The following is a 15,134-nucleotide window of genomic DNA, read 5'->3' as shown; positions in this document are numbered from 1 at the left end:
ATGTAGAAGTTGGAGTTCTTGTATAATTTGATTCTTTACTCCACTGTAGTGACGAAGCCGAAATTTGAGAATGGCCTCAGAAAGTGAGGCCTGCTTGATCTCGATGCAAGTGAGACGCGACGAGGGTTCGTGTGCGTGCATATATGTTTACGGAACTTGAACTTAGAAGTTGAACTTGGTTGCTGGGCCTTATTTTAACATTTCACTGTCGTGTTGGGTGCGGTCTTTGTGAGTTGTTCACTAAACGGATTTTGTTCTCTTAACCGTAAGTAAAGTAATAACATGAAGCCATTGCTCTCGACTGTCATTTTCGCTGTTGGCTGTAAACTGGTAAAATAATCAGATTGGCTAGGCCTAATGCAGTATTTGACACTCGCTGTTCCTGAACATTAAGTTCCATCATAACAGATCATGCTGTTTGCAAACGGTGACTAAGCCTCGACATTTCCCTCCACTTTCCTCATGCAGTGTAGCAAAGTCCCTTCACTGGAAAATATTAAATTCATGTCATGCAGTTTATAAATAATGGTGTTAATTACCTACAATCCCTACATTACTAGCCTATCTTCAAGCAAACTTGAATTCTCAATTCTGATTGGTTGATCCATGGCTACAAACAGTGTGATATGAGGCAGCGCAGACACCCAGGAGTTTCACAAAATTGCGGGTGTGCTGATCAAAGAAAAGATTGTGTAACCCGATCCTCGGACTGTCTTGTGCGTCCGTACATCACCATGGTTGCTTTTTTCACCGGCGCGGTAGGCCTACAGTACCTGCCATTTTGTGAGAATCCCAGATGTCCGCGCTGCCCCATATAACCTAATTGCACAGTTCATATTAAACCCCGTGTAACGTGCTGTTCTAAACTCAACGCAGTAGGGGTCTATGCTATTTTTATGCTAAAAGCAAACCCACATCTGCATGACTGTAAATTCAAAAGTGGCAAGTTTGCCCGTGCTGATGTGTTTTAAATCCACGTGCACAATTTCCTTTCTTAGTGTAGGCCTTGTTGTCATTGTTGTTGAAAGAAGTTAAAACGTAAATAATTCTCATGCTCCCTAGATAAAATTACAGAATTGTGGTACATCAGTGTTACTTTTTTCGCTGTGCGCTGTCTTTTTTATGTAAAGCGCACCTATCCATAGGCCCCTTTACTGCACGTCAAGTTTGTTTGAGGATAAATTTGTTATCACGCTCGCGCTCGTGGAACACAGAATAATATATGCCGTAGAACCTTTCTGATCAATTTAAGTGTCGTGAAATATAGTCCAAAATTTAAACCAGTGGTGTCCGGAAATTGGGCACAGTTTTAACTGAGTGTTCCCTAACAATACATGGTACATTTGTTGTACCGGTACAAATCTCAGCAAAGCCCACATTAACATCTAAGAATTACTTCAAAGTGAAATAGCTACTACCTGCACTCACATACCCCACACTACTCTTGTGACGTCACTCTATCCATTAACCCTCCTATGGTTTTACTGCACAAATATGCACGAGTGCTCACAGTCACTCTGGTCGAGTTCGGGTGGCCTGTTCTTGACACAGGTTTCTTGTTCTCGCACTCGAATGGTGGGAACACGACTCAAGAACACTGTTCTCGGAACAGGAACACCACCTCCTCGTCAGGGTTTTACAGGAACACACGGAAAAAACTCGTGAGATTTTGATTTTTGAACAGCTGCAAAAAGTAGAGAGATGGCTTCCAAAGCCGTAGACAATGGGAAGTTTTGCAAAATTAACATTAATTATTTTCCGTAACATGGAAATGAATATTCCTGTTTATATAGAAAAGAATTCAGCCCATCCAAACGTTAACTCTCGAATAACGTAGCCTACATGTACATGGACGCCGCCATGTTGCTTGTCACTAACTACCATCGATAACCGGTGTTCTGACCTCTAGTTTCACAATCATCCAACACATCCATGGTGTAAGAAACTCTGCCAAATGTGGAATTAAAAAGTATGGTCTTGTTACTTTCTCTTGCTTTTTCCTATCATTTCCTGGTCAGTTACAGGGGTCCCGAATCGGCCGGAGCCTTGCAAAGTAGACAGTATTCGAGGTTGCTTTGCCCCCGATTTTGCCACGTCCAACTTTTGCGAGTAGCAATTATTTCATCGTCAGATATGTCCGAAAATACCGGGTATTGGTTTGAGTCATTACTTGAGGGTGACTCAACATTACCTTGAAATGAATTTTGGACAAATCATCATCACTGGAATACAATGATGTAGCTGGCACAGACCGACAAGAAGGGCGATGCAGAAGGAAGTTCGTTCGCCAACAAATGACTTGCATTCCCAAGGCACTGGGCATTTAAATCCACACTTTTAATTCACTTGCAAAAACTGAACCTTTTATTCCTTTGCTTTATTGCGCAACCAGAGGACCAGAGCAGAGTTTTCACGTGGGTGCCGTACCCAACATCTCGTTCATGTAATACCTCAACACGTTAGTAGGAATGCACAGTTTTTATTTCCTTGAAATCTTTACAATGGGTGTGCGAGGGTCGTAGTTAAAGTCGCAGATTCGCATCCTTGCCCATTCTTTTCTCCTTAACATAGTCAAACAAAAGTCCCAGTGCGATGGAACTTAAAGACAAATGTCATACAGTCTTTACAGAGTCCTTGGATGCAAGAACTAAGGGGATATTTTGTCAAAGTTTCCTCATTAAAATGGACGTTGCCCCTCAGTGTGTATGGTTGCGTATTGAGGACATCAATAAAATTCGTATTGTTTGGATTAAATTGTTTGCTTTAATATTTGTTTGCATTATGTTTCTTCGAAATCTCTCCTGTGCAGTTTTTGTGTTAGTTGCAAAGTTTGACGTCAAGCCAAATGTCGTGGGGAGGCCAACAGCCAGCCTACAATCCCAACTATGTAAGATGATTTTACAGTGAGCGTTTACCACTTGCATTTTTATACCCAGCAAGAAATGAGACCGAGGGGTACCCCCCCAACATGTCCAATCCCTATACACATTCCAGACTATTGTTACTTAACACATCCCCCCAAGATGTCTGAAAGGAATTCCCCAGATTCCTGCGAGACAATGACCAACACAAAGCAGGGGGGGTTCTCTCCGTCTCATACCTTGCTGCATATGTGCATTTTGGACCCCCCCCCAAAAAAAAGCCAAGTGGAAGGTCCGTGCCTCTTTTGCTATAACAAGCCCTGAGCCAAAACGTTTTCATTATTACTAAAGCATGGACTGTTTGGAACTTGACAACTTTGTTCAAGTTGTTGTCACAATTCAATGACCCAGTGAGAAAGGAAAATAGCTACTTGTTCACAGAGAGAATTTCAAGGCGTTTGAAACAGTGTATCAGAGAATTCACATCCAAGTTAATCAGCAACGGTGACAAACAGTGAAGGGAACCGATACATCTATACGGTGATATCTTAAAGTCATTCAAAACATGTTCATGTTGTTTGTTTGATCATTTGATTTACTTGCTTACAGCAACCGCATGGCCAAGCACCGCCAATGCAGGGCTATCATGCACAACCACCGCCACCACACTATGGAGCCCCTCAGCATGGTTACCAACCTCCACAGCAGTACAACACCCAGCAGTATCCCAGTGGAGCGGGCTACCAGCAGCATGGATACCAACCACGAGGACCTCCTCCTGCAAGTGGGATGCCACCTGGGGCTGATCCAACCTTGTGGCATTGGTTTCAGGTATGGACCGCTAACTTCCAAGGATGGGGATTTTGCTGTAATTTGGGTTTTGAATTCAGAAATCTGGATTGTTAGAGGTTTGAATGGTGATGTTTTGCTCCTGAAATTTTGCATTTGATACATCAGTTATTTGAATCTAGCAGAATATTGACTGCTTTATCTTGTGGTGTAGTAAAACTAGTCTCTTTCAAGACTAGTGCCTCAGCATTTTTGCTTGAAATCACTAGAAGCAGTCAGTATTTGTATATTGACCCTAACTGACCTGGCTTTCTTGCTTGAAATCACTAGAAGCAGTCAGTATTTGTAGATTGACCCTAACTGCCGTGGCTTTCTTGCTTGAAATTACTAGAAGCAGTCAGTATTTGTAGATTGACCCTAACTGCCGTGGCTTTCTTGCTTGAAATCACTAGAAGCAGTCAGTATTTGTAGATTGACCCTAACTGACCTGGCTTTCTTGCTTGAAATTACTAGAAGCAGTCAGTATTTGTAGATTGACCCTAACTGCCCTGGCTTTCTTGCTTGAAATCACTAGAAGCAGTCAGTATTTGTAGATTGACCCTAACTGCCCTGGCTTTCTTGCTTGAAATCACTAGAAGCAGTCAGTATTTGTATATTGACCTTAACTGCCCTGGCTTTCTTGCTTGAAATCACTAGAAGCAGTCAGTATCTGTATATTGACCTTAACTGCCCTGGCTTTCTTGCTTGAAATCACTAGAAGCAGTCAGTATTTGTATATTGACCTTAACTGCCCTGGCTTTCTTGCTTGAAATCACTAGAAGCAGTCAGTATTTACTGCCCTGGCTTCCTTGGTTGAAATCACTAGAAGCGGTCAGTATTTGTATATTGGCCCTAACTGTCAGTTCTTTGTACATTGATCAAGGGGTAGCAAGTCTTACGTTTTATGATGTATGTATTCGTTGGACTGTACAATTTTCAAGTCTTGTGGAATTTTCCAAAATTTCATGGGTTTTTAAGGATCATGGAGGTTTAGGGTCGAAGTAAGGGAACCTTCCACCAACACATGCATTTTGTTTTTTTTTCTGTAACTGTTGTCAATGAATTTGTGGTACTTGAAACTCGTGGAAATGTCCCCTTTGCGGAGCTTAAATTTGTTTTCATGGTCTTGATCTTTTTTTTTTTTTTTCAGGCTGTTGATGCCGATCATAGTGGCTCAATAACAGCATCTGAACTCCGGCAAGCGTTGGTTAACGGTAACTGGACCCATTTCAACGAGGAAACCTGCCGGCTGATGATCGGCATGTTTGACCGTGACAGGTAAGCTTCGCTTCTTGATTCTTTGCCTGAAGTAACATCAAAGTTCAGTGGTAGGCATAATTATGTAGTACTGGGTGAGGGGGGGTAGGTCACAGAATATAACATTTCTGACCGTATTGTTGCCGGATCCCTTGTATTGCCACCTCCTGTTAAGTCTGATTGGTGTTCACAGGAAGTGGCGAACTAGGGGACCTGGCGACTATACCATCGTAAGAGCCAACGATTTTCTGCAATCACGGAAAACGGACGGAATTAGCAGATTCAACACTTTGAAGTGGAGTCCATTGCTTGAAATGGAACTTGCAAAGTTCCCTAGTAAGCATGCCTTTATAAAGTAAAGCAAACATTCTGCACAGTATTTCCAAACAGGGTATTTGTTATATATAACAGGTTTTGCCCTTACCCAACGTATATTAATAAGCACTGTATGCTCAGTGCTTGTCCGAGAGCTTGCGAAAAAAACCTCACAAGCTTACTCGGGTGGGACTCGTTGGGTAAGGGCAAAACCTGTTATATATAATTAACATCTCCCCAAAGCAAAAATACATCTTGAAAAAAAGGGTATTTGTTGTTTTCATTAATTTTTTTTTGGGGGGGAGATTTGGCAAATGGTTCCCATGCATAGTTTAAAACTTGCCCTCCTTTTTAATGCTTACTAAGGTAGGAAACGGAATTTGAAGTTCTGAAGTAGAATTTTGGATTTTGCGAAATGGAAAATGGCTGTTTTGAAACGAAAAATCATTGGCTCTTCATCGTGGACGCCGTAGGTTTTGCACAAGCTGTAACAATATGGTGCAAGTTGATGACAAACAAAATCAGTTTGGACCACCAAATCCACGATAACCTACACGATATGCGATAAAGGGGACCCCCTTAGACACAATAGGGGGGGGGGTCTCCCTTTGCCGCACATCGTGCATCATATGAAATCCATTCATTTTGCTTCAGCATCCAAACTTCGGACGACGTCTGTTCAAAGTTCAGAGGGCATTACCATTGGTGAGACAGGGGCGGGGTACAGATGATACATGATGACACATGTGAGCAGTGCCACCACGCACTCCTCATTGGTTTACATCTCTGAATTTCCATGTTTTTGATTGACAGGGAACCAGCATATTTCACTCGAGACAACAGTATCAAAATATGCTTCTGATAACTGCACCAAAAATTGATTATATTCAGCATGCAGTAGCCAAATATGCATAATTTGTAACTGTCGAAAAAGAAATGACAAAGGCTTTCTTTTCTCTGCGTTATTACAAGTTATTACATAAAAGAGGTCATTGACAATAACTATTGTATTATTGATTCAGACCTGAAGAAGTAACTTCCAGTTTGCAAACTCGAAGCATTTAATAATGGACTACATTTATGTGTAAATTTAAAAAAAAAATTTTTTGTGACCAGAAATGGAACAATCAACTTTAATGAATTTGCTGCGTTGTGGAAGTACATCCAAGACTGGAGAAATTGCTTTGAAAGGTGAGTGAATTCAGTCACAATGAAATAATTGTGTTTGTTGAATGTAATGGCCTGACGGGCACAGTTGTGACTTCTTTGTCAACACAGCTATGCAGTGCTTTTTCAGGTATGTATCAACAGAAGGATGACTGTTACGATTTCTAGATCAAGAATTGAGATAATTTCCAATTCCTTTCATTTTGGTTACCTCATTATTCAAAGTGCTACCTGTTTACTTGTTTGATTGCCAAACAAACAAACAATCCATAAATGTTGTTGTTTACTCTGCACTTCTGTGAACAGATTTGATCGAGACCGATCAGGGAACATTGACGCCAATGAGCTCAACCATGCCCTGCAGACATTTGGCTACAATGTGTACGTAGAACAAGAGATTTTAAACCACAGACCTGGAGAAATAACAAAACAATGGACTGCTAACCCCAGCGGCCGCACTGCGCATTGCACGTCGGCCGGAGTTGCCGGCACAGGAAACTTTCCGTTGACCTTTGAAGCACGTGCTCACGTGCGAATAACAATTGGGGCCGTCACGCGTCGCTGCGCTCGTAAGTGTGCCTTGGAATTCTTTATTTTTCACGTTTTTTGTGGAAAAAAAATCGTAAAATGGACATGAATGGATGAGACAGACAGCATACAAGTATGTTATGATATTCAGTATACCTTAGAAACTAAACCCCAGAAACTCTGCAATTGTTTCCTGGAAATTTATGACATTTTGAGTAGTTTTTATTTACACATTGTGTGTGCAGCACAATCTAACCCCTTCACGGCTTGATTCTTTTGACCGTGACTGCTGGGCTGTGGTATGCCCTGAATGGAGGGCTTTGTCCAGCAGCAGGCCCCATTGAACCAGCAGCTGCATGGTGAATAGACTGTATGTGTGGTATGCACTAATCCTCACACAGCGGTGCTGTCGTAGCAGTCCTCCGTAGCGAAGGGGTTAACATACGGAAAACAGCAAAACGGAAGTTATCTGTGCTCTTAACTGAGGCCCTTCTGGTTGACGCAAGATTGACGTGTGCCCATTGGAGTTGGCAGTCCATTGTTTCTTTTTCTCCAGGACTATCTTTTAAACCAAGTTCTCTTGGCTTTGCCTCTGGATCCAGTCTGTCAACTTTTAATAGAGGTTATGCACGGCGGCCATCTTAAAGGTCATTGCTTTTGTTATGGGGGATATATAAAAAATAGCCTACCCATGTGTATCGCTATGAAACAAAAGCCGTGCATAACATCTGTACCTTTGGGAGCTAATATTAGCTATTTACCCTCAAACAACATGATATTGACACACTAAGAGTAAGTTGGGTTAACCCTCCTTTGGTTTTACAGCACAAATATGCACGAGTGCCCACAGTCACTGGTGAGCATGTTGTTTCTATATGGAACTCAAACATGCACAGGTTCAGTGTGTACACAGTAGGTTGCCAGCACAAAATGACCAAAGGTCTTTTGTGCAGTCCTCTTCACTGCATTTGGTTTACTGCACAATGATGCACATGAAACAGTGAAGCACAGTTATTGGGCAGCACAAAAGTGCAATCTGATATTCCTGTGAGGGACTGTTGGTGCAGTGCACAACACGACACAGCTGTGCTTCTTGGAGGTGTTTACCAAATGACCCAAAGAGTGACCTCAGCATAGGAGGGTTAATCAAAGGCTTAACCATTCAGACTGCATGCAGTACTGTGATGCTAAATGGTTGAAGAATTTTTTGTAAGAATATGAATAGAATATTGACTGGTGCAGTATTTTAACCATGCACGGGATGCCTTGAGCAGGCGCGACCTATTTCGGTTAAAATGTTTGGTCTTTACACTAAGTTGAAATTCTCCCACCCGCCTGTCTCTTCTTTGCTGGTGAGGGGGTCATCAGGTCAACGCCGATTGTATCCGTACTCATGCTGCTCAATGATTGGCTTCTTCATGCATCTTGTATTACCACAGCTCCCCAGCCTTCTGTGCCGTGCTCGTCCGGAAATTTGACCGGTCCGACGCCAGGACGATGAAGCTGGATGATTTCATTCAGTGTTGTGTCATGATTAAGTCTCTGACTGAGGCCTTCAGAAAGAAGGACACTGCCTTAAGGGGAACGGTTAAAATTCACTACGAGGAGGTAAGTCTGGTGCCAATGCACATTAGTGGTGTTTGTATGCATTGATACAAGGTATGACACCAGCGCTCAGACTCAAGACTGTCTCTTGGTGTATTTGCTGAAGTTTATTATATTAGCTTAACACTGATTCCAACTTCTTTTCAAAGAGAACAAGTGTATATTATGAAAGTTACCATCTACACATCCCATAAAACACATACAAGAGCCCCCAATCTGAAATCAAGTCATAAGCCATTCAAATGAACTAACGACAAAAGCAGATTTCTGTCATTGTGCACTCTGCTACTTGTGTTTCCTCTTTTGACTGGCCTGTGACTGGTCGGGTAGCTGATCTTGTGACTTGTCATGTGAGTGGTCTTGTGACTAGTCTTGTGGCCAGTCTTGTGACCAGTCCTGTGACTAGTCTCGTTACTGGTCTTGCTACTGATCTTGTGACTGGTCTTGTGACTGGTCTTGTGACTGGTTTTGTGACTGATGTTGTGACTGGTCTTGTAACTGGTCTTGTGAATACTCTATTAACTAATCTTGTCATTGGTCATATGAGTGCTCTTGCAAGTGCTCTTGTGACCGGCGTTGTAGCTGATCTTATTTTGGTCTTGTGACTGGTCTTGTAACTGATCACGTGACTGGTCTTGTAACTGATCACGTGACTGGTCTTGTGCCTGGTTATATGACGATTTCTACTACAACACAGAAGTATGCCTCTTGCCCATAGCATTCATTTTTGTGACCCTTAACAAACAAACCCCAACCTGTATTTTGAATTCAAAGGCATACCTCATCATATATTCTTATTCTTTCTCCTTATAGTTCCTTGAAATGGTTCTGGAAAATGGTATTCACTAGGGGCGCCATTTTTCACCAAAAAAAGGTAAGACAAATTTTATCAAAGTTTCAGAGACAAAGACTTTCAACTGAGACAAAGTTTCTCGACTGGCCTCTTGCAGTCGCTTTAACATCAGTTTTATAAACATACCAGTCTCATGTAATACCAATTTTTTTCCAAAACGGAAAGGCCAGACATGTAAGCTTTTCCCACCGACGGTCAGTGCGCAGGCCAACATGTGTGACCTTGAACTGCCAATGGCTAGGACACCATTAAGTGGTGTTCTGGTTAATTTAAACTATACACATGTACTCTTATCGGATGTGTTCACATTCGTGCTAAGTTTCACAAATATTGGTCATGGAATCCCCCCCCCCGCAGAAGGTTTGAAAAATCACCTGGCTCTTTTCAAGTTGCCGGTATCAGAGTCAAAGGTTCTGTTCTGTGAAAACGGGATAGTTTACAATAACTCGCGTTGCATAGTTGATTTTCTGGATAATGAACGGTAGTACACAGTAGGTTTAAAATCCACTGAGACTCACGAGTTGTCGTTGTTTGTTTGTCTTTTGTTACAGAGCAGTGAATGGGGGACACTGCGACCATGTGAATAAATTCCATCAGTGCTTTATATACTTGTATGGCAGCTTGCTGTTCTGAATTTTTTTATATATCCTTCAACTTTCTTGTAAATGGCGATCATTCCTACTTGAAAAGTACTTGAAAAGTCTTACTAAATTGTAAAAAAGTAATGAAAGTAATATTTTCGGTATTGGTTGCATCATTAAAGACGGTTTGTCAGCTTTCCATTATCTTCCTGTTTGGAACAACTCAGTGCTGTTAACAGTAAAACGAAACCTCTGAGACGTTTGTCTGATATGCGCCTTAAGCAGAAGCACCCCCTCATTGGTCGAAAAGAGCCATGTTGGTAGGTAGTGTTTTATTTTGTTGGTAGCGACATGACCGAAAGGGATGCATTGTGTAGTAAGAGAAGTGTGGTTCCCACCTTAGGATCTTTCGTTGCGCCCTCTCTTGATCCAATTCAGGGCTCAAAGTGATAAAGAGAGTTGCTTAATATGCTAAATCACAACTATGGAATGAACGACAGAATCCCACTTACTTCACACCACTGCGAGGCATCCTTAGTGATCAGTACTACAGCCCTGCACATGGGACGGGGCCACGAATTTCATCGCTACCAAGCCTTAATGGTGTTTGAAGAACAATCTCATTGGGTAGTAAGTTCCAGTCGTGAGTCCTCTGAGAAAATGTTTGTAAGACATCGCAAAGGAGTAAAACTCCGATTATATTTGGTTCTCTGAATTCTTTATCCTTGATGAATTGAGTTGGGAAATATGGCAGTTTCTTACTGCATGAGTAAGTAAGTGGATGTAAGTGGATGTAAGTGGATGTAAGTGGAACCACTGACTTTTTCAGTGCTGATATTGAATTTGAAAGTGAAGTTGATAGTGACAATTTTGTGGCATATCCAGAACACTTGATGGATGTGGAATATTAACCATGCAGACCTTGAAGCTTCCAGGTTTCTCATCGCTATTGCTGATTTACAGAGAAGTACTGGACTGGTTTTTGGACAGAAAGGATTTTGTGGTGTCTCCTTTCAAAAGGCTCACAGCTAGAGAGATTCCGCCTCTCAACACCAGTTGCTCTGTTCGCAGTGCTGACTGGTGTGCCAATTGAGAGAATCTCTCAAAATCCCAGGTGCAGAGGTGGATGGATCCTTACCCTGCCGCCTCTGTGACCCTGACATGCAGGTTGGATTTCTTGTCCCAGCCTGATTCTGTGGCCTTTTCTCTGCAATATCCTGGTAGGGTTTTCCCTCTATTTCATCTGAGTCTTCTCCCTGTATCTTTTGTTAGGCCTCTTTTGTGACCCATGATTTCATTTATAAAGAAAATCATAATATTCCTAGCAGATTGATTGATTTTCCATTATTGTTATACCCCTACCTTGAATATTGCATTTTCATTGGCCCAGAAAGATCACTCGACTGGTCCACAGAAATGCATATTACCCTCATCATTTTGCATATCACATCGTGATATCATAGACTAGTCCCTGCCTCAGGGTCAAATCTATTATTGCAGGGACTACCAACCATGCCACTGATATTCACTGGTACCTATGCTACTTTGACCTGTACAGTTGATGATAGCTAACTGTAGTGGTACCAGTGAACTGGGGAACAATCAGCTGTTGAAGCACTTTGTCAACACCCTCACCTCAGAAGCTGTGAGTTCTAGGGGCTTAAAACATCATAACCCTCATCAGACCAGTCAGTAATGTTTAATTTATGTGTTTCAGTCCTGTGGACAGGAGGCTGTCGTCAGCAAGTAATTTGAAATTAATAAGGTTCTTACCTCGCTGACGATATCACCCCAACACTTGCTTTAAGAAAGAAGCATAGTAGACCCGAGATGTGCCTGCTGCAGGACTTGATGCTTTCCCATAAATGACTTATAGTACTCGCTCAATGCAAAAAAACAAAATACAAAACAGTAGCCACTTTCTCTAAGAACAGTATGCAGGAAAATCCTTTGTATTTTTTTTCTTCTTTCATTCCATCTGAGGTAATGTTGTGTCCTTAAGTGGGTTTCCTCTGTTGCCAGTGGGAAAAACATAGTCTTGAAGAGTTTATTAACTTGGAAACTCTGTTTTAACAAAGAGGTACATGATTGAAAACTTGGAGTGGGTTTTCACTTCTTTGCATTAAGATGGCACACTATTAGGGTTTTACCTGGTGAATTGAATTTAAAATAAAACTGGTTATCTGATCATGTTTACTTCATCCCAACCGAGTTTTCTTTACAAAACATACATTCTAATGCATTCAGAACTTACTCTTTGCAACAGAATGCAAGTAACATATGGAAAACTGATGAACCAGTCTTAAAAATGCAACCAGACAAGTGAGAGTGTTTGTTATGTAACTCATTAATTTCATATTTGGATTGCCTTTTTTCATGCTCTATGATTTACATGTATATAATTTTTGGACATTTATTATGGTATATTTAGCAATCAGAAAGTGGTGGGCAGACTTTTAGTAGATGATATCGCTGGTATTCGAAATATTTCTGTAGAATATGTATAATGATTGAATCCATTTGTGTGGACTGGATATATTAGGGTGGTCGTAGCAGTGACCCTGGATGATCTCTTTGACTGAAATAAACTGAGCTTGGGGTTGGTTCGTGTACATCTAAAAAAGGTCCCTTTGGGCATTTCCCGTGAATTGTTTGTGTGGTTCTAGTAACTACAAAACTTCCACCTTGCCTCATGACAGCCAGGGAATGAGCAGTGTAGGAGTCGAGTGCTGTTCTAGTACCAAATTCACTACAGGTTTGCAATAGCACCCATGCAAGGATATCTCACCTTGCCTTATGACAGCCAGGGAATGAGCAGTGTAGTAATTGAGTGCTGTTCTAGTACCAAATTCACTCCAGGTTTGAGATAGCACCCATGCAAGGATATCTCACCTTGCCTCATGAAAGCCAGGGAATGAGCAGTGTAGTAATTGAGTGCTGTTCTAGTACCAAATTCACTCCAGGTTTGAGATAGCACCCATGCAAGGATATCTCACCTTGCCTCATGACAGCCAGGGAATGAGCAGTGTAGTAATTGAGTGCTGTTCTAGTACCAAATTCACTCCAGGTTTGAGATAGCACCCATGCAAGGATATCTCTTTTAGGAGTACTCCGTTCAGTTCCGTTCAGTTTTATTGTCGAAAAATACAAACGATGGATATTTGCTTTGTTCGCATTTCAATAATATCCAAACTTCACAAACATCTGTAAAATTTGTTAATTTATGTAATACAAACAACAATTAAACAGGACGGAGAATTGACAAGTCACTAATATAGCATTTTGCATAAGTAAGACAAGATATGACAGCCAGGAGGGTCCGTTGTAAGAAGATCTTTACCAATGGGAATTATGGGTACAAATTGAGGTAGGAAGAAAGGATTTCAGGAATCGTGTGGTTTATGAGGGCAGTGAGCTTGGTCGTTTACATTATCGCATGAATTGATCCCAGCTGGAGAGTGGGTGTGAGTCATTACTTGAACATTCCTTGACATCTTCCCAATTTTATTCGTGCACGCTTCATTTGATTGTCTGTGTTCACCGATCAGTTTGCTGGCTCGTTGTGCAATTCTTCCTGGGCTCGCCTTGTCTTCCTGCTTAGATGCCGTAAACCAAACAATCATATCAAATAACAAAACAGTTTCAATTACTCACTTGTAAAAAAGGCCGAGAACTGGTGTTGAAACATAGGCTGCTCTCAGCCTTCGCAAAAACTGCAATCATCTTCGTATGGTTCTGAGAAGAGCTGGAGGGTAGTCAACGTCACGGATGGTATGCTCTCTCCTTTGTCGACCACACTTGCTCAGAAAGAGATGTCCTTGCTTGGTTCTACCGCAAACCTCTACAACGTACTTGCTACCTTCAACATTAAAAGCTTCGAAGCTTACCAAGTTCACTGCTAAATATTGAGCTGGTTTGGAAGGAACCAAGCTAGACAAGGGCATTTTAGAGTAGGCCTAAATGTACAGAGGTGAGATAAAATGAATTGAAGACCTCAGACACTCCCACTTTTGTAAGAAATTAGTTCTATGAAGAAAAGTACTTTAGTTTTAAGATATTTTTTATTAAACGGTGATGGCCGGAAGTCATGTTATTTTGTAATATTAACCTGTGTGCATTTAAGGTCAAATACCCATGTTCTTCAGCTTTTTTCCTTGCTAATCAGTTCGATATTTGGCACAGATCTTGATTCGTGAAAAGAAATCGACCACCACACTGGGAACATGGTCAGATTGTTAGGGTTCATGGCATGTCATCAGCGGATCTCGAGGATTTCAGATTAATGTACGGCCGTGTGTTGTGCCCTATGGGCAATGTACAATGTGTAGTTTTGCTTCTTTCTACCCGGGAGTAACTTGCAATGACTCATAAATTCCTCACGAGCCATCTCAAGACCTTGACTTCGCATTTACCCCACCAGTTTCTCCTCCTGATTTGCTCAGTCGCGGTGATGACAGGTTCTCTGTGAGAAGGAACGCCTGAGCAAGTCATGCATCAGTGCCCATGCGCTTAAACTCCACAGTTTGCGCCTGTCTATTACCGGCAGAATGATTTGCAATATATAATAAATGCCCTGCGACATTTGAGCGGGTAGACTGGTGACCTGACATCACCGATATAGAACTCACTTATTACAGGCAGGCGCCAGACTGCAAGGTGTCCTTGCCTCCTGTTTATCGATCAGTGTACATTTCAGTTTTTAGTGATTTAATTTTCGTTTGATTACAAACCAAAATTGTTAGTGCATTTATTTTCATGTTCCCTGAGAACTGTATCATCAATTGTTGTCGATCCACTACGGAATAAAAGCCTTGTCGTGGCCACGTCACGTTTATTTGTCTTGTTTTGTTCCACGGATCAACTCTTCCTTAGTGCTTGCTACTTTCATCCTACCATTTTGCCTGCCGTCATTTTCCCCATTACTTGTGCCTTGTGCCATACACTGGTCTCTAAGTTGTCCCTTTGCATGTATTTCTAGTAATAAATGTTCCCTTTGGTGCCGAGTTGGAGTGACTGGTTCGAGAGTGTTTGACTTTCATTCTGGTAATGGTAAATGCTCTTAAAGGAGGCTTAAGATTGGAACATTTCGATTTTATTTTGATGAATTTCTTACTGCACTTTACAGTAATTAGACGACTT

General features: G+C 41.6%; 1 protein-coding gene across 3 annotated transcripts; it reads left to right on the top strand.

Annotated features, from left to right (window-relative positions):
• Positions 1-76: 76 nt before the first annotated feature.
• LOC110986139 (sorcin-like) lies at positions 77-14,823 on the top strand. 3 transcript variants are annotated; one of them, XM_087139143.1, is made up of 10 exons: positions 77-265; positions 2,393-2,458; positions 2,810-2,887; positions 3,471-3,692; positions 4,840-4,967; positions 6,378-6,452; positions 6,735-6,809; positions 8,396-8,564; positions 9,375-9,435; positions 9,966-14,823. In XM_087139143.1, exons 3-9 carry the CDS (start codon positions 2,846-2,848, stop codon positions 9,408-9,410), a joined length of 747 nt encoding a protein of 248 aa, XP_086995269.1. In that variant the 5' UTR covers positions 77-265; positions 2,393-2,458; positions 2,810-2,845; the 3' UTR covers positions 9,411-9,435; positions 9,966-14,823. The 3 variants fall into 3 exon arrangements, with proteins under 3 accessions (XP_086995269.1, XP_086995270.1, XP_086995268.1); XM_087139144.1 differs by lacking the exon at positions 2,393-2,458 and adding an exon at positions 2,025-2,150; XM_087139142.1 differs by lacking the exon at positions 2,393-2,458 and having other exon boundaries at positions 79-265.
• The last annotated feature ends 311 nt before the right edge of the window (positions 14,824-15,134 follow it).

The sequence above is a fragment of the Acanthaster planci genome, linkage group LG07 (assembly GCF_054643075.1).
Source record: "Acanthaster planci isolate LZ-2023a linkage group LG07, COTS_SCS, whole genome shotgun sequence".
Taxonomy (NCBI): Eukaryota; Metazoa; Echinodermata; class Asteroidea; order Valvatida; family Acanthasteridae; genus Acanthaster; species Acanthaster planci.
Note: the sequence above shows the minus strand (reverse complement) of the source record. Positions and strands in the feature narration are given on the sequence as shown.